The 22,388-nt window shown below is 36.8% G+C and overlaps 1 protein-coding gene across 1 annotated transcript in view; it reads left to right on the forward strand.

The window, feature by feature from the left end:
* Man2a1 (mannosidase alpha class 2A member 1) overlaps window positions 1-22,388 on the forward strand; it is a 161,209-nt gene that overhangs the window by 40,241 nt on the left and 98,580 nt on the right. The window contains exon 5 of the mRNA XM_070036027.1: window positions 12,202-12,329. Within this exon, the coding sequence (XP_069892128.1) occupies window positions 12,202-12,329 (128 nt within the window). The remainder of the gene's footprint in view (window positions 1-12,201; window positions 12,330-22,388) is intronic.

The raw sequence follows: 22,388 nt of genomic DNA on the forward strand, positions 1-22,388 counted from the left end.
ATTTATTACATCTCAATTTTTGTTCTTTTAATTATTTCCTTTCTGACTTTTCCTTATCTTTATTAGACTGCCTAAAGCTTCTACTTAAATTTGTTGGTTCTGGAAGTGGTGTTGTAGCTCAAGTGGTTAGGCACTATCCTTGAGCTGAAGAGCTGAGGGACAGCGCTAAGGCCCAGAGTTCAAGGCCCACGACCGACAAAAGAAAAAAAAAAAGAAAATTTGTTGGTTTTTACCCTCTCTACTTCCCTGAAGAACCAGTTTTACCCTTGACCTTTTCTGATTTTCATCTTTACTAATTCTTTCTACCTGCTTTCGCTCATGCTAAATGGACCAGTCCACTTATTTTAATAAAAAGCGAACCACTATCTGTACCCGTTTGCACTAGCTTTTAAATATTTGTCATTTTCTCACCATTATATTTTTTCCTTTAAACATTATATAACTGTACTTATTGTTTCCTTTTGATTGAATTTACTAGAATAATTTTCAGCTAGCAAATGCTGTTTTCTCCCAGTTATACTTTAGTAAAACCTATCTTTATTGTCTTGTGGTTAGAGTATTGTCTTGTGGTTAGAGTATGGACTGCACAATTTTATTGGTTAGTTTATTTATTTTTAAAGTTTATTTTACTGAGGTTTGAATTGAGGGCTTGCCAGTCAATTCTTTTGCTCTAGTTATTTTTGAGATAAGGTCTTTTTGCCCCAGGCTAGCCTAAATGGCAATCCCTCCTGTTGACACTTCTTGCTATAAACTGAGAACAGCTTTTCCCATTGAGATGAGGTCTTGAAAACTCCCCCTCCCTCCCTCCCAGGCTGTCTGGAACTGTTATCCTCCCAATATGTTTCTTGAGTAGGAAGAATTATATTTGTGAGCCACTGTGTTAGTTTAGATTTTTTTTAGTTTTTAAAGATTTTTTTTTTAGATTTGTTTTTAGGTTTTTATTTATTTATTTATTTGTGGCTTGATATGTGACCAGCATGTGACTAATGCAGATGAATTTCCTAATACTAGAAGAGCAACATTTTGTGGAATATAGATTTTGTTGGATTTAACCTAATTCAATCTTTTTTGGGAGGGTGGGAAATGCTGGTCTTGGGGCTTGAAGTTAGGACCTCTCTACTGTCTCTGAGCTTTTGTACTCAAGACTAGTGCTGAACCACATGAGCCACAGATTCACTTCTGGCGCTTTGGTGGTTAATTGGAGATAAGAGACTCATGGACTTTCTTGCTCAGGCTGGCTTGAAACTATGATCCTCAGATTTCAGCTTCCTGAGTAGCTAGGATCATAGGTGTGAGGCCTCAGTGCTCAGCACCCTACTTAGTCTTTTATAATTACAATTTCATCTATGTATATATAGCTAGGTCTGTGTTCACCCAACATACACATTTCCAACATTGACTGTGTGCAGAATCGTACAGAAGGACTACAGTGTTTATGGAAAAACAACATGGCTTTAATGCACAGCTCAACAGCTTCATTAATGACAGCACCCTCAACATGAAAACAGAAGACTAACACAGGTGCTACATTGTTTCACATGTTGATTAAGAAATGCGTAGGTGAAAAAAAAAATGTCAGTTTACCTTAAAAGTTGATATTTGATCTGGAAGTGGGGTCAGAAGTATTGATTGTGAGCTATGTGAAACTGCAACAAATATATCTCCCGAAACTGGAGTTGTGAGGCAAGTATGCATGAGTGAGGAGCATAGATAGCAAATGATGGACCAACCACTTGTGATGTTTGTAGTGTGCAGGTATGTGTATTCTAGACCTCAGCAAAGTCAAGTACAGCTGTCTGCTTAAGCCTAGATTTTTTTTTGTTCTTTGTTTTTTGTTTTCTTTGTTTTTGGTTGGTTTGTCATAGGACTTGAACTCAGGGCCTGAATACTGTCTCTGAGTTCTTTCGTTCAGGGCTGGTGCTCTACCACTTTGAGGCACAGCTCCATTTCCAGTTTTTGAGTGGTTAATTGGAGATAAAGAGTCTCATGGGGACTTTTCTGCTCAAGCTGGCTTTAAACTTTGATCCTTAGATCTCAGTCACCTGGCTGACACTTAGAGTTTTCTTAGGGCTAAACTGCACATGAACAGGACAAAGTTTGTTCTTAAATGCAATTAAGCACTGTGGAACAAATTACCATTTTAAAAATAAACATTAAAAGCATAACTGATGATATATAACTTTTGCTACTGTTCTCTTGCCAGCTTCCTTCTATTTTTGTTTCTCTCTTTTACCTATGTGTTCTTTAGATCATTCATTCAATGGCAAACACTTCCTGAATATTAACTATGGGGCAAAGATTGATAGGTATTTCTGTTCATTTAACTTCATTATTAATTGTTTTTTTCACCATTGATAAGTTTTAGTCTTTTCTTCTTGTAATGACTAACATTGCTGTGATTATAGTTCCTCTGTTGCTATTATTTGTTTGAATTTGTCTGGTCTATACTGCCTTACTTTAAGGATAGCTAACTACCTTAGGCAGTTGGGTTGGGCATAGTGTAGGATCAGCAGGCAGGCTTCCTAGGTTCAAATTCTGTCAGCTCCCACCTACTGTGTAATTTTAGATAAGTTACTTAAGTAACTTTTTGTGCCTCACTTTATTTATTTAATAGAGACAATTTTACTACCTATTTTATATTTTAGATAGATTGAATTAATACCAGTAAGATGCCTTTTGGCTGGCACATTTTAATTTTTATTGTTATTATTATTATTATTTACAGCTCTGGAAATCAAAACCAGGCTTTGTATATGCTAAGCAAGAACTTCAGGGCTACTGAATTATTCTTATAACCTTTCTGGTACATTTTGAAATCTCCAGTAAATATTTGTGGCTTTTATTATCTCATCTCTTACTTCCTACTTAGAATATTTTCCTTGGACCCTAAATGTAAATTTTAGAGCTGATGTCATCTTGGAAGTTTTCATCTTTTAGTAGGAGAGCTAATTATAAAATTTATGTTTCTGTTCTATCTTTAAAAAGCTTATGTAATACGTCATTGAAGATAACTTTTTTAACCCTCTGCTTAGATGCTTTTAGAATTTTTAAAATACTCAGGAAATTCTAAATTTTCAACAAGTTCTATATCTAGGTATTTATAACTTTTCATAGTTTCCCATCTCTCAGTTCAAACACTGTAATAGCATATGTTTTCTGCACTTCCTAATTGATTTTTTTTTTTTTTTTTTGGTTGGTTGTGGGGCTTGAACTCTGGGCCTGGGCGCTGTCCCTCATCATTTCAGCTCAAGGCTAGTGCTCTATTACTTGAGCCACAGTACCACTTCTGGTTTCCTGAGTGGTTTAGTGGAGATAAGAATCTCACAGACTTTACTGCCTGGGCTGGCTTTGAACCGAGATCCTCAGATCTCAGCCTCCTGAGTAGCTAGGATTACAGGCTTGAGCCACTGGCACCTGGCTTCTAATTGAATATTGCGTATTTAATTTGTTTTAAAACTGCATTATCTGGCATTTCTATTTTTTTCTATCTGCATTTTTATTTCAGTAACCAGGTATATTTATTGCCTTTGGGAAGCTTCCTCTCAAGGAAGATTTCAGTACTCTGTGGTATTGAGTCTAGGCTTTCCTGGCTTGGATGCTTTATTGTTTTTTTTTTTTTCTTCTAGATCTTATTTTCCCTAAGACCAAGCATTTTCCCCCTTTATTCATCCTTGAGCAAGAACAGCTTTATCCACACCTGGCATTTGACCCCCAACAAAGGATAACTTGCTTAGAAAATCCTTCTGTTTCTAGCCAAATGCTGTCATTTCCCTTGGTGTGTGTTCTTACTGGCAGGTCAGCCTCTATCCCACCTGATTTCCTTTGGGAAATGGTCCCTCATGCAGAGAAGTCAGCTCTTCCTCGGGTCAGCTGTGATCTGCATTCAGTTAATCAGCACATTAATTCCCAGGATTTAGGACCTTTAGAGCCAGAGGTGTGGGCTGACAGATGGAAGGTAGGAAAGCGACATGGAGGGAAGTAAAGATGGTTTTCTCAAAGCACCTGCATTTGTGAGTCTTCCCGCCCTCTGATATGGTCCCTGAAGACTCTGCTTTGTGACTTCATTCCCCCCCTAGCCCTTTGTTAAGACTAGACTTAAAACCTTGTGCTCAATTATTTTGTGCCCAGGAATGTTCCCCAGTATGCTTTCTTTCCAGAATCAGATGTATTGCTTGCAAATAAGAAAGCTAGCAGATGTGTGCCTTCTTAGTTACTTTGTTCAGTAAGATGCTGGAAGAGTACCTGAGCATCAGAGATCCAGCAGCTGAGGAATATGCCCAGATTATAAATGGAATTAGGTTGGGCCGGCAGTAGGGGGAGAAAGAATGCTTATTAATGTTTTGTCTTTTTTAAAACTGAAGCTGCTGAGCCTGGGGCAGACTCTCTGAGTTTCTTTCTGGGTGGCCAGGTATCCTAGGTGAGAGATTTGAGCTGTGACAAAGAATATTTTCAGAATATACTGCCAAGTTCAGGCTTGGAAAGGGAGTTTGCTGCCCTCTGTGTTTGGTCCTGTGAGGCCATGCTTGGTTCTGTCCAATTATTGACCGTGAGAACTACCTTCTGTAGCAGGCAAGATCTATAGGTAAAGGAACTGCCAAAGTAAGGCTATTGTGTTAACGGGTTTTTTCTAAGATTTGGCTTTGGCTCTCCAAATTGGGCTGGTGCTGGAATGTCTCAGAACGGTCTTCTTTTGTGACTTGACTGACTTTTTTTCCCCCTACATCATGCAGCTGTGACTCAGTATTTAAATTCTTTTATTTTCATCTGCCCTTTGTCAGAAGCATTACAAATTTTATGGCATATGGACAGCTTTTTTTCTCTTCATTCTCTTTTACTATTTTATTATTTACTTTATTTTACCATTATTTTTTCTACTTTTACTTATGTTGAAACATAACATTCATAAGAGTTGGACACTTTTTGATGTACAAAAATGGAAATTTCATATGATCCAACTCATTTGAGAAAGAATACTAATTTTTTTTTGGAGGGGAGTGAGCATAATGCAAATAAGAATGTACTATTCAACTCTTTGTCTTACTCAAACTCCTTTTGAGAGCTTCTTTATATTCTTATTGGGAAATACAGACCTGGTGCTTAATGGTAAATATTTTTCATTTTCTTGAAGAAAAAGTTGTCTTATAATCACATAAGGACATTGGACTTTGTTTTGGGTTAAGATTTGCTAAAATGCTCTTTCTTAAAACTATAAATATTTACTTTATTGGTTTATTACATTTATGTGGAATAATAGCATTTGCTTTCCTTACTAGAACAAAACATCCCTGTTGTTTATTGCCTAAACGCAGGCAACATTTATATATTTCGGGGGAAACTCAATACTTAGATTTTCTTCCATAATTTGAAATTCTTAGCTTGAACACTAAGTGGCATTACTAATAGAATTTTTTTTTGACTACTAGTCTAATGCTTATGTAATGGCTTGTTTTTCCCTTTTTGAAGATGAGCTATGGATTAAATGTCTGTACTTAAAATTGCAAGCTTGCTGTTGCAAAGCAGAACCTGCTAATTCCAGCAGCGCTTCACCTAAGCTTTTATTGTCCCTGAAGAATACCAATTGATTGTGGGAACTTAACAGAAACATAACTCAAATGATCTTCATAATCTATTCTAGCATCAGCTTAGATTCTTCTCTCCTGCAGCAGTAGTATTTTACTCTATAAGCTTAATAAAATGAAAAGTCTAGTTAACTGAAGCGAGATCCATGCCAATAGCATCTAGCTATTTTCTAGCTCTGCCACTTTTGGGTGTTCTCAATTTCACTAGCACAATCAGGCCTTAGTATCTGAGTCTGATCATGTTAGTTCTCTGCTTTAAATTATTTCAATGATACTTTCTTTTTTTCGTGGTGGGGGGGGCCCGGTCATGGGGCCTGAACTCTGGGCCTGGGCCTTGAGCTCTTTAGCTCAAGGCTAGCACTCTACAGCACCACTTCCGGCTTTTTTCTTTTTACTTATGTTGTGCTGAGGAATCGAACCCAGGGCCTCATGCATGCAAGGCAAGCGCTCTACCACTGAGCCACCTTCCCAGCCCGAAATAATTTTTTTTAATCACCTAATGTGAGAAATATTCTTAAAAATCACCCATATATTTAGGCTTCAGTTTTGTCACTTTTTACCATCCCAAACTATAAAATAATGTCTATTAGACAGTAATTCCCTTTTCTGTCTATAGTTACCTCTCCCACTTCCTGAAAAACTGACCATTTTACTATCTCCATAGTGTAACTACTAACCTCATGTAAAGGTGCAATGTTTGTCTTGTTGTGTTGGCCTGTTTCTTCTAACACAGCGTCTTCCAGGTTTATCTTGTGCCATCTGTCCGTCTCCTTCCTTACTAAGTCTGCATATAAACCACATTTTTTCTACCCAGTTGGCCTTTGATGAACATTTGTGCTCTTTCTGTTGTGCATAATGCACTATGAAGGTTATGTACAATGCAGCTATAAGGTACAGATACTTGTTAGTCATTTCTTTCAATCTATTTGTGTATATTACTCAGAAGTAGGTATATCTAGGTTTAATATTTTAAGGAACCCTTGTATTGTTTTCTACCCTGGCTCTACGGTTTTACATCCCCACAAATGAGGTACAGATTTCATTCTTTACATCTGTAACACTTGTTTGCCGGATTTTTTTTTAAAATGATAAACCATCCTAATGCATATTATACCATGTTTTGTCATCATATCTTGGAGATCCTTGCGTTAAGTTCATTTTGCAAGCGGATTTAACTTACGTAAGTACTCTTGGTTATGGCCCTATTTTATCTTTAGTATGGGTGTTTTTTATGTTTTTAATGTTTTCTGACTTTTTTGAGTGAATGTACATAAAAGTACATATGCATTTTACATTTTAATTGTCAGTAGTGTGTGAGATTCCTATTTGACATATCTTGTTTCCACAGTGTGTTGCACAACTTTATGGTTTTTCTAGCTATATAAGTGAAAAGGTAATATTAATTGAAATTTTGACTTGTGTTTCCTTATGCGAGGTTAAATTTCTTTTCATTTTAGGAGTCATTTTCCCCCCTAAAATTCCTGCTTTACATCTCTGCTTTTTATTATTGTTCTTTTGCATTCCTCGTACCTTTTTCTTACAGTTTTATATCAGTAAGAATACTTGAGTATTGAATGGAGGGCCAAACCAGTGTGGATTCCTGCCCATTTGATACTTACAATCTGTCAGAGGAAATAGTAATCATCCAAATGTATAATTAAGTTTTATGATAAGTGGAATGAAAGAATTTGTGATTTTATGAAAGCTAATAATTTAGGTGAAGTTTGGGTGGGATGGAGAAATGCTTCCTTATGAGTTCCTAAGACCCAGCTAAGCTACAATTAGAAGGGAAACCTGAAGCCAGCTAGTAAGTGGGACTAGTTCATGGCATAGATCTGAAATATAGTGAGGAAGAAATGAGGGATAAGTCGCATGTTCTTTTGCTCTCATACACTGGAACTTTGAGGACAGGCAAAAAATATCTAAGATTCTCCAGTTACTGTAGGATGAGTTTAAAACAAGTCTTATTTTGCTTTCATATGAGGTACCCTTCTGAATGGAATCTGAGTCAGTGAGTCTGATTAGAAAATGGCTTGATTCTATGGGAGCCTCTTTTTGAGTTTTCCGTTTAACTTTTTTTAAATTTAAGAATGAAACCCTGTACATTATCTTGTATCATTTCATATTTCCTCAAATGTGTGATTAGAAATTCATTCATTTTCTCATGTGAAATTAATTTGTGATTCCTTGAAGCTTGCTAAATGATGCATTGTTTGCTACTTAGTTATCTGTAACAATTTCCCCATTAGGGAAAAAGCTCTTTGAGTATATATCCTTCAGCATGTGACCAAATTCCAAATGTTTGGTGATTCTATATAGGAAGAAGATGACACTCACTGGAAATGATTTACAGCTTCTTGTCATTTGTGGTAAATTCTTAAGTGTAAATTGTTCATCTTAGGCAAAATGAACAATGACAGATATGCCCAGCTTAATTTTGATCAGTTATTTCCTAGAGCTTTTTATACCAAATTCCCCAGCATTTAAGTAGGAACAGAACTATGTTAATAACTTTTACAAGACAATTTCCCATTGTGAAAAGTGTTCATATTGGAACCTGGTACCTAGTTTCTGGGCTTCTGTATTTTCTTGGGCTTCTGTATTTTCTTGGGTGTGTGTGTGTGTGTGTGTGTGTGTGTGTGTGTGTGTGTGTGTGTGTGTGTGTGTGTGTGTGTGTGTGTGTGTGTGTGTGTGTGTGTGTGTGTGTGTGTGTGTGTGTGTGTGTGTGTGTGTGTGTGTGTGTGTGTTCCTTTATTTTTATTTTCCTTGTTTTCAGGTTGGTTTGTAGATCTTGTGTTCATTAGGAAATGTCATGTGTTAAATAAAATAACTAGAATTCGAAGAGCATCTTGTAGAAACTAAAGAATAGACCCTATGGGCTAGGCATGTCTTTTTAAAATTTTTTTTTAATTTTTAATTTTTTATTGTGAAAATACATACAGAGGGGTTACAATTACATGGGCAAGGTAATGAGTACATTTCTTATCAAGCATTGTTGCCTCCTCCTTTGTTTCCCCTTCCCATCCCTTCCCATCGCCCACCATCTCCCCCCAACATGTCTTTTTTTGGATATGTTTTCCTGTGTTTCACAAAAATAATTCAGTTGATGCTTAATAAACAATAAATAAATGAACATACTTGGACGTGGTTATATTTGGTCTAAGTAGATTTTCTGCAGACATAGGTACAGACATCTCCCTTATACATTTTTTAATTGTTAAAGTCTTGAGAGTGCAGTTACACTCTATCTTAATTTTAACATTACCTTATTACTAACAGTGACTTGAAGTATAATGCCTTTTTTTGTGGGTCATATAGCTTTTCTGCAAATGTCCTGACATATTGTTTGCATTATAATTTTTATAACTATAAATAAAGGATGATAGTCTTCATTGCATCTCAATAATTGGGCCAACATCTTACTGGGGTTTTTGGGGGTAGGATTACCATTTGCTTTCCTCTTACTCATCAAATACTTTTTAAGTATTTATCTAATGTATTTTGGAATAGGGGAAAATGTATATGCTTTTAAAGTTTTTTCTTCTCTTTGTGATGCCATGAGTTTGTGTTTACATGTTGTTTTGTTTACATGTTTTTGGAGATTGATTGCATGTGTTTGTGTTTACATGAATAATTTGTAGATATTTCATATCAAACCAGACTTTTCCTGAAACTTGTGTTTTCTTACATTGTTTTTCTTCCTATGGATGGTTCACAGGATTGCACAGTGGGAAAAACAGGCAATTTGCTGATACAGATAGAACTCACTAGTCTGGCTGTTGCTACATTACTTAGGCTGTTGTTTCGTATTTAAAATGAAGTTAATGGTTTTCTTCCAATAGATTGGAGAAACTATGCAATGAAAATCTGCAGCTGATGTTCTGTCTAGTCTGCTATCATAACATCATTTATACCTAGGTTTAACTGATTAATGATTTTTTTCTTAAGTATAGAAATGTGTTATTTTAAAACAGAAGTCCTTTGGTTTCCATTGCTATCTTGGCTTTTTAAAAAAGTTGGTTTGTGAGCTGGGAAGTTGGTGCAGTGGTAGAGTACTTGCCTTGTATGCATGAGGCCCTGTGTTCGACACCACATAAGCAGAAAAAAGCCAGAAGTGGTGCTGTGGCTCAAGTGGTAGGGCTCTAGCCTTGAGCTGAAAAGCTGAGGGACAGTGCCCAGGCCCAGAGTTCAGTCCCCATGACCAAAAAAAAAAAAGTTGGTTTGTATTAAACAGAAGTAGGTTCTATTGTTGCATCTCCATACATACATGTGTGTGTGTTTATATGTATATATATATACAATATGCCTCTTAACCAATTCTTTTCTCAATAACTTAGTATATATGTTAATAATGTCTGACCTTTTGATGTGTTTGTTCTATGCCATAGTTCTGGTAAACCTTTAAGGTCTTATACCAATGGGAAGGGCAGGTTTCTCTTTGCTACTCTTTTCTAGAATGTTTAACAGGGTTTTTTTGGTCATCAATATTCATCACTTCTGTTTCTTCTATGTCATCTTTGTCTTTCTTTCAGTTTAAAAAAAAGATTTCATATCTTTCCATAGTTTTCATTTTGCAGTCCCCTAAAGCTTAATTTTTACATAGCCCCTTTCCTAAGATAATTTATCTATTGTAGTTCTTTTTGAGGCCTTACTGTCATCACAGACCAAATTTATATGACTCAACTTACCTTCACTATTCATTAATGTTACTAATTTGTCATTTGAAACTCCTAAGTCATATTTACTGCAGTCCTTTCTCTCTTTTAGCTCCAATTGTTTTCTTGTTTCCAGCTGATATTTCATGAAAGGTCTCTTTTTCTCCTTTTCGTATATTGTAATGCTACAGTATTCTAGATCTTTGAGACTCCTATTTCACCCTTCCGCTTAAATTCATTTTGCATATGTCTGTGTACTCAACCGAATATGAAACTTTTTGTAAATACTTACATTAAAAACTGAGAGTCTCCCTCACTGATCCTCAAAGCAGGCTTCTCAGATCTGGCCATGCAAATGGGAATAACACCGCTCATCTCAGTCCCTGCTGTCTTTGTACTTCTGTTCTAATGGTGGGTGGGAGGCAGCAGGAGGACAGATGCATGCAAATAAGCAGGGTAACTTTGGTTCATGATAACAGCTATGATCTGATAAGAGCGTGGGGGTGCAGTGGGAATATGGGTTTAGCTTGGCTCTCATGGGGACTTCGCTGAGTAAATTATAGATGACTCAAAATATGAAGGCAGTCAAAACAGGGCATGCTGGGAAAGAGAGTAGAAAGTAAGAAAATGCTAGAAAATACCTTAACCAATGGGAGGCTTACTCCTTAAAGTATTATATGTTGATAAGAACTCAGTATACCATCAAAGTAGGGACCCCAGGGACCATGAGAAGGGCAAGGGAAGGTCATTCACAAGTGGATCTCTGCTACATGTGAGATTCTTTGCTTGGTTCACTGATGCTTGGAGATCATTCATGCCCATAGGACAGGAGTGATGTAGTAAAAGAAAACTGATGATAGCATGGGAAAAAGAAAACTGTCCAAAAGATATATTGATTGGACTATGAAATAATGAGATTGAAAATGTTTGCCCATTTGAGATTAAACCCCAAAATATATCCCCACATATCAGGTCATTGAGCTCTGATCATAAGGTACACAGGAGCCTTTGAGGTATATGATGTTGGATGTATGACTGCTAGAGAATGGCTGGATCAGGCACTCAGCAGCTAGACATATAAAATGACTAACTGACATTAGGATCATTGGGACTGAGGATAGGCAGTACAAAATAGCCTTGGGTTTTGTTCTTAAAACCATTTCGATAAATTTCTAGCTCGTGTGTAAATTGTGGATTTATGACTATTAAAACTTCCTCACTGCTTTCTGATCATTTGCATCATTGTACAAACCATTATGTTAAAACTAACAAGTGTCCAACCCTTAAGATGACTGCTTTAATTCTTTACTTTTATCCTTTTTAAAACAGTTTAAAAATTCTTAATAGTTTATGATTCTTTTATTCCTCCTCAGAGAAAGCCAGGGCTTGGGATCTTGTTACCCTGTATGATGTTATGATAAAGGCATACCCAAGAGACAAATGATGATAGTGTCAAAACTGTTCATCCAATAATGAGAAATTAGCTACATAGCTTACATGCCAATTAAGCCTGGAGCAAAGTGTTTTAAATATTAGTTTTGTGTAGTTTACAGGAGTGACTTATCAGTGCCATAGGGCTGATATACATACTAATTTCTTGTTATTGGTATTGAAACAAATCTCATCCTTAAAATGACAGCTGTCTAGCAAACACCGTCCAATCCTGCAAGATTGAATCCTATGTGTGTGGCTCCTGACTACCAACAACAGCCTTTGCTTTGTACCCTGTGCAAAGAATGGTCATAGTAGGAAAAAAAGGGTTGCTCAAGAAACTGTCCTAAAGTGGCTTTACCACCAGGGCCCTGAAGTTGAATTTCACTCACTGGTTACCAAAAAGTTATTTTTTTTACAGCTAGCATAAGTTCCGGTTATATTTGAGGACAATTCTTAAATGTTTATGCTATTTTAGTTCTTTATTTGACCATAATTTTATCTGTTAATATAGCCTCTTATTATTTCCTTCCTAGTTTACTACAAAATGGTCAGTTTGAAATTGTGACAGGTGGCTGGGTTATGCCTGATGAAGCGACTCCACATTATTTTGCCTTAATTGACCAACTAATTGAAGGACATCAGTGGCTGGAAAAAAACTTAGGTATGTGTTTGTGTTTTCCGCTTGCCCATAAGCTGTTTGGGGAAGTTAAGTAATGTCTGGTTCTTTGGTTTTCTTAAACATTAATTTTCCAATACTGATAATTATTGGATAATTTATTATTCATTAATGTGTGATGTTTCTAAGGTGAGAGACTAAGTTACATAGATAAAAAATAAATTTTTCGTTTAGGGTCATCTATCATGTTTAATCTATTTTGTCTATTTTTATTAGATTTAGAAGTTTTTCTTGTAATTGTGTATTAGTTAAGGCAGGAAATTAGAGGCAAACACTTAGACTAACTTAAGTTAGTGGGTGGGTTCAGATGAGGCTGGATCCAGAGAAGTTACATAATCTACTTACTGTTTGGGCTTATCTTGTTTGTGCTTCAGGCTGTCTTCTGTACTTTCACACTGTGGTGAAAGGGACCTAGGTATCTGAGAAACTTCATGTTTCATATGATTGGTCCCCCACTATCACGTGCTTTATCTGACAGCCAATTACTGTGTCCACCAGAGGTATAGGAGCTGAAATCACAGCAGCCTCATCATTTTGGTGCTAGTGGCCTAATGGAAAGGAATTTTGCAGGGAGTACCAGTGTGAGAAAATTCTCCTAACAGTGAATGAGAAGAAGAATTCAAGTCTGATAAGATCAGATATTCACCGTAACTCATGAAAACTTAAGCTGAACTAAAGTAAAATCCTTTTGAAGCTGGGTGCCTCTGGTGGCTCACCCTTGTAATCCTAGCTCCTCAGGAGGCTGAGATCTCAAGGATAGTGATTCAAAGTCAGCCCAAGTAGAAAAGTCCACCAGACTTCATTTCCAGTGAACCGGCAAAATAGCAGGGGTAGGGAATGGCTCGAGTGGCTCAAGCACTGTCATGAGCTATCAAGACTAACATGAGGCTCTTGAGTAGCTCAAGTCCTGACCCTCCAATACTTCATACTAAAGTTTAATTTGATAGTTTTCATTACGTGAAGCATACCTATTCTTTATTAATTTCTAGATAACTAGTTATTTAAATATATTTTCCGTTAGAGTTAAAAGTCCCTTATCTAACATCTTTTTTTTTTTTCACATAATTTGCCATTTAAACAAATAGCAGGGATACTGCTGAGCACTCCCAACTTGACACATTCGCTTGACTTTTGTCTTTCTGTTGCTATTTACTACAACCTGTGAGAGTGAGTTACAGATATTTTCCCCAGGTAGAGAGATTTACACTTCAGGTGTGAGACTGCTGTCCTCAAAAGTCTTATTAAGCCACAGTCCTCTTATCTATAGCCTCCCACGTAGCAGGTATTACAGTCCCCTACCACCATGCCCAGCTTGTTGATTGTGATGGGTGGTGGGGATTGAGATGGGGTCCTTTCTTGCCTGGGATGCCCTCACACTGCTATGTTCTTACTCTCCACTCTGATTAGCTGGTATTACTTACATGTGCAACCCACCACAATTAGCAACTCAATATATAAATCTTTAAATTTTTTTAAAAAATTATTATCATTTAGTAGTTTTACAAAGGAGTTTCCATATAACAAAGTTTATGGATACAAAATATCTTGATCAGTATCAACTCTTTCTACATTCTCACTCTATTTACTCCTCCCCTCATTTTTCTTAATTTTGTAGCATATACACTGAGTTTTTGTCTGCATTTTCACCCTCTTCTCCTCATTCATCTACCCCTTTTTCCTTGTCTCTAAATGTTTGTAACCACCATATGTATTTCCATCATCCCTAAAGTTCTGTCCTCCATTTATCCCTCCTCCTGCACCCAAATGCTCCTGGACTTCCATCCTGTCTGTTGGAAGACTTAATGTGGGCTCTAGTTATATATGCTCTTTTGAGTCGTTTCTTTTGTTCAATATAATTTTTTCTGACTTTATTGAGATATATTTTACATACTGTGAAATTCATCCATTTAAAACTCACTGAGTTTATGAACCACATTTTCCCTACTCATTTCCTTGCTAGCATTTGCTGGGTTGATTGAAGGACATTCTTACTGGAATGAAATAGAATCTCAGTGTTGTTTTGATTTGTATATTTCCTTTATGGCTAAGGATGGTGAACACTTCTTTATGTATTTGTTGTCATTTATACTAATGTCCAGTGGGTTCATCATTTTACTATCTAGGTTATTTGTTCTTTGAGTATTTAATTTTTTTTTTTTTTTTGGGGTCCGGTTATGGAGCCTGAACTCTGGGCCTGGGCGCTGTCCCTCAGCTCTTCAGCTCAAGGCTAGCGCTCTACCACTTGAGCCACACTGCCACTTCCGGCTTTTTTCTTTTTGCTTATGTGGTGCTGAGGACTCTAACCCAGGGCCTCAGGCATGCAAGGCAAGCGCTCTACCACTGAGCCACCTTCCCAGCCCGAGTATTTAATTTTTTGAGCTTTGTGTATTTTGTATATTAATTCCATGAAAGAGTTCTGCCTCGGAAAAAAAAAAGTTGAATGAATTTTACTATATCCACAGACTGGTTGACCATCATTTTGATTATTTTTTGAGCTTTTTCCACATCCCCAAAAGAAACTTCATATCCAATCCTAGTGACCTTCTGGCTCCTCTGTTCCCTGCCCCATCCCAGCTACCAATAAATACTCTGCCATTAGAATGTGATCCTCTCTCGATATCTGGGGAGATTCATTCTACATCTTTCCCCAGACATCAGTATGCAAGTCCCTTAAATACAATGGCATGGCATTTGCATGTAACCTTTTCACATACATTTCTCCTTATACTTTGTCATCTCTGCATTACTTATAATATTGAACACAGTGAAAATGCTGTGTAAATAGTTTTTTAGGGAATAATGACTAGATAAAAAGGCCTATACAGTAATGCTGTTTTTTCCCCCCCCCCAGATATTCCTGATCTGTGATTGATTAGATCTACAGATGTAGAGCTCAAAGATATATATGGAGGGCCACTGGTGTATGGGTTAACTATTCTGGACATTTTTTCTAAATGGAAGCATACTGTGACTTTTTATGCCTGGCTTCTTTTTTTTTGGGGGGGAGGGGTGGGTCTGGTCGTGGGGCCTGAACTCTGGGTGTGGACGCTGTCCCTCAGCTCTTCAGCTCAAGGCTAGCTCTCTACCACTTGAGCCACAGCGCCACTTCCGGCTTTTTTCTTTTTTGCTTATGTGGTGATGAGGGGTCGAACCCAGAGTCTCATGCATGCAAGGCAAGTGCTCTACCACTGAGCCACCTTCCCAGCCCTTCCTTGCCTGGCTTTTTTATTTTGAAAGTTCTCCCATTTTGTAGTATCTATCAGTTCTTTATCCTTCTTTGTGACTCAGTAATATTTTGTTTGATATAAAGCACACATCCCTTTTTTGTGGCTTGCTAATATTTTGTTGCATGTAAATGAATTCCTTTTTTATGATTTAATAATACTTTGATGTACGTAAATACCACATTTATTTACCTATTCCTCGGTTGGCTGACATTTAGTTGTTTCTCTTTTCTGGTTACCATTATTCACTACTATACAAATTTGTGTAAATATTTTTGTATAGAGATGTGATTTCATTTTTCTTGTCTATCTACATAGTTGTAGACTTGTTGGGTTATATGGTTATGTCATGGTTAGTATTTCTAGGAACAAATTTTTTAAAAGCTCCATCATTTTCCCTCCTCTCCAACTGAGAATTCTTTCAATACACCTTCACTAACATAAGTTATTGTCTGTCATTTTTATTATAAACATCCTATTGTATGTGAAATGTTGTATCATTGTGATTTTGATTTGCATCTGCTTAATGACTATTAATGTTAAAAATCCTTTCACATATGTTACTTACATATCTAATTTGGAGAAATGCTTATTCTAATTTATTGTCTTTATTTTAGTAAGGCTGTCTTTTTATTGTTGGCTTACAAGAATTGCTTCTAAAGCCAGGCATGGTGATTCATACCTCTAATTCCAGCACTTAGTTAATCCCAACCCAATATTTTATAACTTAGCTATTGTGAAGAGAGCCACAGTAAACCTAAGTGTTCAGATAATCTTTATTGTACACTGACTTTAATTTCTTTGGAATATTCCCCAGCTATACTGGGGCTAGAAGAATAAAGGAAGAGGCAAGAGGTACAAAAGAAAAAGACAAAAGACAAAAAGAAAAACAGAGAAAGATACAAAACAGGAAAAGGAGATGAGATGTAGAAAGGAGAAATCATACAATAAAATAAATACAGAGAGACCGAGACCAAAGGCCAAGAAAAATCAAACCAGTCCATAGTCTTCCTTGTTCAGAAGAGAGCAAATTCCTTCCCTCTGCACCCCTACTTTTTTTTTCCTCTGAAATCTGACTTAAGACCAGAGGGGCTTTTTGTGGACTGAGCTCCATGATATCTTCTTCCCTGATATTAAATTCCTACATTAGGCTGCCCTCAACCACCTCTCAGCATATGAGACCAAGGACAACAATCCCTGCTGCATTCCTCCATACAGCAGAGACACTCTGCCTCTTGAGTAATGGGTGCTTTCTACTAATCCTCCTGGCCTGGGGGAGTACACAACACAGTCAAACCAAAGCTGTGGGCATTGTCTGGGCAAGGCCCACAATTTGACTGAGCCTCTGTGCCCTGACCTAAGCTCTCTGTCCTCTGTCCTCTGTTGTATTTCCATACAGTTGGTCTCTCCCATACACTAGGGTTTGAGTACAGCTCTGCTACTATTTCCCCCCTTGGCCTTCCAATGTGGCATGTCTCCCATCTCCCACCCAAGGAGACCTGTCTCCATGATTCTGTCACAACCAGTTTACTGGATCCACACTAATTATCGGAGTGGTGGTTTGGGTAGCCAGTGGAAAGGGTAAGGATTTCAGGGTTTGGTCATATCAATAATTATAATACCTCTCATCAGGTATAAGCCCCCTCCTCCCAGCATCTGTGAAAATGGTAGGATGGAAATTCAGTGGGCCCCATTCTCCAACATCCACTTGTTATGTGCTATGCAGTTCTCTCATCTTAAATATTTATTTATGTATGTATTTATTTCGGAGTGGAGCTTACACACGAATATTCCAGCTTTTTCTTGTAGTCCTAATTGCTGGGGAAGGTAGGGGGCTTCACCCTCCACTCTTTTGCTTAGTGCACTTTATAGGGTCCCCTGTGTTCATTGTATAAATCTTGCCTTCTAAGCCACCCATTTCTACCTGTAGCTGCCTGATGGAGATTCAGGTGCCTGCTGCTCTCTAATCAGCCATCTTTCCTACCACTTTTGATGTGCATATTTATAAAACATCTTTTGAGATATGGTTTCCACTGTTGTTCAGTTTAGTTTTAAACTCCAGAACTGAACTGATCCACTTGCCTTATCTTCTCCAGGAGCTAGAACTGCATCTCTGTAGTAAGTTTTGAGATTGGGAAGTATGATTTCTTCAACTTTGTTCTGTTTTAAAGCTTGTTTTCAGCTCCTTGGAGTATTAGGATTTTTGTGTTTTCATAATCAGTTTAGCCACTTCTGCAAAAATACCAACTATGATTTTAGTAGCAATGACATTGATTATTTTGCCCAAATTGAGGAAATGTTCCATCTAAACAATGTTAAGTCTTCTGACTTGTGAATGATAGTGTAGAGCCTGAATTCCTCTCAATAGTGTTGTTATACATTTAGTGTGAAAATTTTGTACTTTTCTGTTAAATTTTAACTTAGATATTCTATTTCTTTTGCCATCATTATGCATGGGATTGTTTTCTCAAATTCGTGTAGGAGATTTAAATAAAATGCAATTGATTTTTTTCTAAATCCTTCTACTAATAAAGCTTTTGTGGTTTGTCCTTGTTTGATATGCTATTAATTCATACCTTTTTATGGCAGAGTAGTATTTGATCTTGTCTTTTGTTGAACATTTGTGTTTCTTCTAGTTGTTAACCATGACATTTGGTGCCATAACAAAAAGCATTGGTCTTTGGTTTTATTGGCATGGATAAGTAGGAAGAGTAGCAAGGCTGAATGTTTAAGTTTATGAGAACTTTGAAGAAATACATTTACTATTTTCTACTCATTTTCAATTGGGTTGTTGTGTCTTTGCATGTTCTAATAGAAACTCTTTGTCTCTTGTTTATGAATATTTCCCCCCTTTATAATTATTCATGTGTTCTCTAGTGCTGTTTTTTTTTAAATTTCAATTAACCATTTAACTTTTAACCACACTAATTCATAAGACTGTTTTGGGTTGGGGAAATATAATTTCTTATTGTTATAGTATGTATGTAGTATCTTAAAAATGTAAGAAGCGAATTCAGACTCCTCTTTTAAATACATCCAGCATTTAGACTGTGTATTTGTTTGCATTAGTCAAATCTACTGTAATTGTGGTATGTAATAATGATATTTGCCTTTCTTCCAGATTTTTAAAGAAATTGCTTAGCTATACTAAGTATCACAGTATCTGTTACTTCATGGTAGGCATTTTTATATGGTGCTGATAAAATCCCTTTTTAGCATTTTCAATTTTCATTATGCCCTGAATATTACTAGGTTTTTTTCAGACATCTATTAAAACTATATGGTTTTGCTAATTTGTTTTATGAATAGGATGGCAGTTTTCTCAATTAAAAAGTCATTCACTTCCTAGGATAAATCCCCTTTGGTTTGGTGTTATTGAGTTCAATCTGTTTAGTGTTTTTTTGTATATGATTTTTATATCTGTTTTCATAAGTGAGATTAGTTTTCCTTTTTAGTATGCTATAAGTGTATGAATCATTTATTGGATTATGATGTTGTACACAAAAATTGGGTATCATTTTATTCTTTTTTATATTTTATGAAGTTTGGGAACATTTGAAAATTTAACTGCTATAATTTTAGGCCTGTATATTTTGTTGAAGGTGAAATTTTTGAAAATGCTAAGAAGTTTACCACAATCAGATATAATGTAAATTATTTTAATAAAACCCCAACATAAATTATTTAGAATATAAAATAACATGTTCATGTAGGAATCTTTGTGTTAATAATATATTGTGCAAATAATAGCCACATTGTGGGAAAATAAGCAAAAAACATTGATTGAAAGGAAAAAAATCCTGTGTGCCTACTACATAGATATAACTGTTTGATACATATAATATTCCATATGATTTGTGTAATTTGTAAGTTTTCTTACATTACACTTTTTCCTAAATTTTCACCCTACCTTCTTTTTACAAAATAATTGCCTAGTGCCAAGAAAACCCTAGAAAAATTCTTCTTGCCCCTCATTTCCTTTTATTGAGGTTTATTTATTTATTTATTTATTTTTATTTTTTGGTTGGTCATGGGTCTGGACTCTGGGCCTAGGCGCTGTCCCTCAGCTCTTCAGCTCAAGGTTAGTGCTCTACCACTTGAACCACAATGCCACGTCTGGCTTTTTCTGCTTATATGGTACTGAGGAATCGAACCCAGGGCCTCGTGCATGCAGTGTAGTCGCTCTACCACTGAGCCATCTTCCCAGTTCCTGTTCTGTTTTTTAAAATGTAGTTTAACTACTGGAGTGAGGTGTCTCATTCCTGGAGTCCTGGCTACTTAGTGGGCAAGAATCAAGAACATTGCGGTTTGATGTCAGCCTCGGTGAAAAAAATGTGGGATTCCATCTTAACTAATTAACCTGGGCATGGTGCTAAATAAGAAATCAGCCTAAATAAGAGGATCACAGACCCAGCCAGTCAGACTGTCAAAAAATTCTAAATCAGAAAGGATTTGGGAAGTAGCTCAAGTCATAAAGTACATGCCTGGTAATCACAAGGTCCTGAGTTCAAACCCAAGCACCACTAAAGCAACCACAGAAATGTGGTTTATGTTTTTTCTTCCCTCTACCATTATTTTTCAGAGATTCTTTATTCAGTTACAACTAGGTTCAATTGATTTTTTTTTTTAATAACTTGGTGGAGCTTTATTGAGTAAGGAAGCGGACAAGCAGACAGATGAGAGGAAAGGCAGGGGAACACTCTTAACAGAGTGTGGGTACTCTCAAAGGGAGAGCGACAGCTAAGCGATTTTTTTAAACTAATATTTTTATTACCTTTATGTAGTTTTACAAGAGAGTTGTCATTTACTGAAGCAGTTTATGAATACAGCGTGTCTTGACCAGTGCTGCCCCTTTCAACATTCTCACCTATCTCTTACAACCTACACTTTCCCTTACTTAATTTTAGATTATGTATTGAATTTGTTGTAATTTACCAAAGCAGTGTATGTGTACAATGCATCTTGATGGGTGTCATCCTTTCCAAATCTTCACCCCTCTTCAACTCACCTCTTCCTTTATTTTTCTCAACTATATGGCATATACATTGAGTTCTTGCCGGCATTCTCCCCTTTCTTACACTTCATACTTCTACCCCTCTCTTCCTGGCCCCACCTTTCCCTCTTGCAAGTTCCTATTTCTGGTACTTATTTTGTTGGGCTTTGACTTAGTCTTTTTTTTTTAAATCCCCCACTTACCCTCCCTATCCCTGCCACCAAGTTGTAATGTTCATATGTCACATAATGCCAAGTGAGTGTCAGTATTGCTATGGTTCATACCTTTTCCTGCTGTTTCTGTGATTCCCTTTCTCTTCTACATATTGCATTGTTTATTATACAAAACATATATGACCTAGCAATCCCACTTCCAGGAATTTACCCAAATGACCACAAGGCCACACTAAAGCCACCAGTACGATGATGTTCATTGCAGCATTATTTACCATAGCCAAGATATGGAACCAACCCAAATGTCCCTCAGTAGATGAATGAATCAAGAAAATGTGGTATATATACACAATGGAATTCTTTGCTTCCATCAGAAAGAGTAACACTGTTCTATTCATAAGGAAATGGAAAGACTTGGAAAAAATTGTATTAAGTGATGTAAGCCAGACCCAAAGAAAAGTAGATCGCATGATTTCCCTCATTTGTAAGAACTAGAATATGTATATGATATTCTTAGTGCATAGGACTATAGATAGTGAAGCTTACTAACATGAATTCCAACTTATGGAAACAGGAGATTCTCATTAGACTCCGTATATAGTTGTTTGTTCTTTCTCTCTGTCTCTCTCTCTGTCTCTCTCTCTCTCTCTGTCTCTCTCTCTCTCTCTTTCTTTTTCTTTCTTTCTCTTCGTTTTTTGTACCTTGTGTTTTGCATAACTGACTTAATCTTTTTAAAGAATTATACTATTTACACTCTCCACAGAGTCTATTACACTTCAGTTAATTCATTTCTAACCCCTTGCTTACCACCTAGTGTGTTTCCTTGTAGATTTATATGTGGAAAGATAACTGATGATGTCAGTGTTGCTAAGTTATGTGGATACTGACCTCTGTAACATCACTGAAGCCTTGAAGTTGATATGTTGATTCTCCTTTTTCTTCATCTTCTTCCATCATTATCATAATCATCATCATCATCATGGTGTCACTGGAGTTTGAACTCAGGGCCTGCCTGACAGCCTGCCTATCATTCTTGCTGGGCTTTCTTGCTTATAGTTGAAGCTCTACCACTTAGCCATGCCTCCAACCTGGCGTTTTTTTTTTTTTTTTTTTTTTTTTTGGTCCGGTTGTGGGCCTGAACTCTGGGCCTGGGCACTGTCCTTCAGTTCTTCAGCTCAAGGCTAGCACTCTACCACTTGAGCCACCGCACCACTTCCAGCTTTTTTTTTTTTCTTTTTGCTTATGTGGTGCTGAGGAATTGAACCCAGGGCCTCATGCATGCAAGGCAAGCACTCTACCACTGAGCCACCTTCCCAGCCCCTCCAACCTGGCATTTTGTTGGTTAATTGGAAATAAAGTCTCATAGACTTCTATCTATACTGGGTTTGAACTGGATCCTCCAAGTCACAACCTTCTGAGTAGCTAGGATTATTAAGTGTGAGACACTAGGACCTGCCTGATATTCATCTTCTTGTAATCTTACTAAGCCTTGTCATTTGGTTTAACACATAATCTCTTTTGTTTTATAACTTAATTTTGATATACTTTCAAACTTACTAAAGGTTCTATGATAGTAATTGATAAGAACACTCGTATAAGCCTAAATACAGATCCACATGTGCATTTTTCTGAAATTGCCAAATCTATAGCACCA

Source organism: Dipodomys merriami, unplaced genomic scaffold (genome assembly GCF_024711535.1).
Source record: "Dipodomys merriami isolate MVZ:Mamm:240054 unplaced genomic scaffold, mDipMer1.0.p SCAF_27, whole genome shotgun sequence".
NCBI classification, from domain to species: domain Eukaryota; kingdom Metazoa; phylum Chordata; class Mammalia; order Rodentia; family Heteromyidae; genus Dipodomys; species Dipodomys merriami.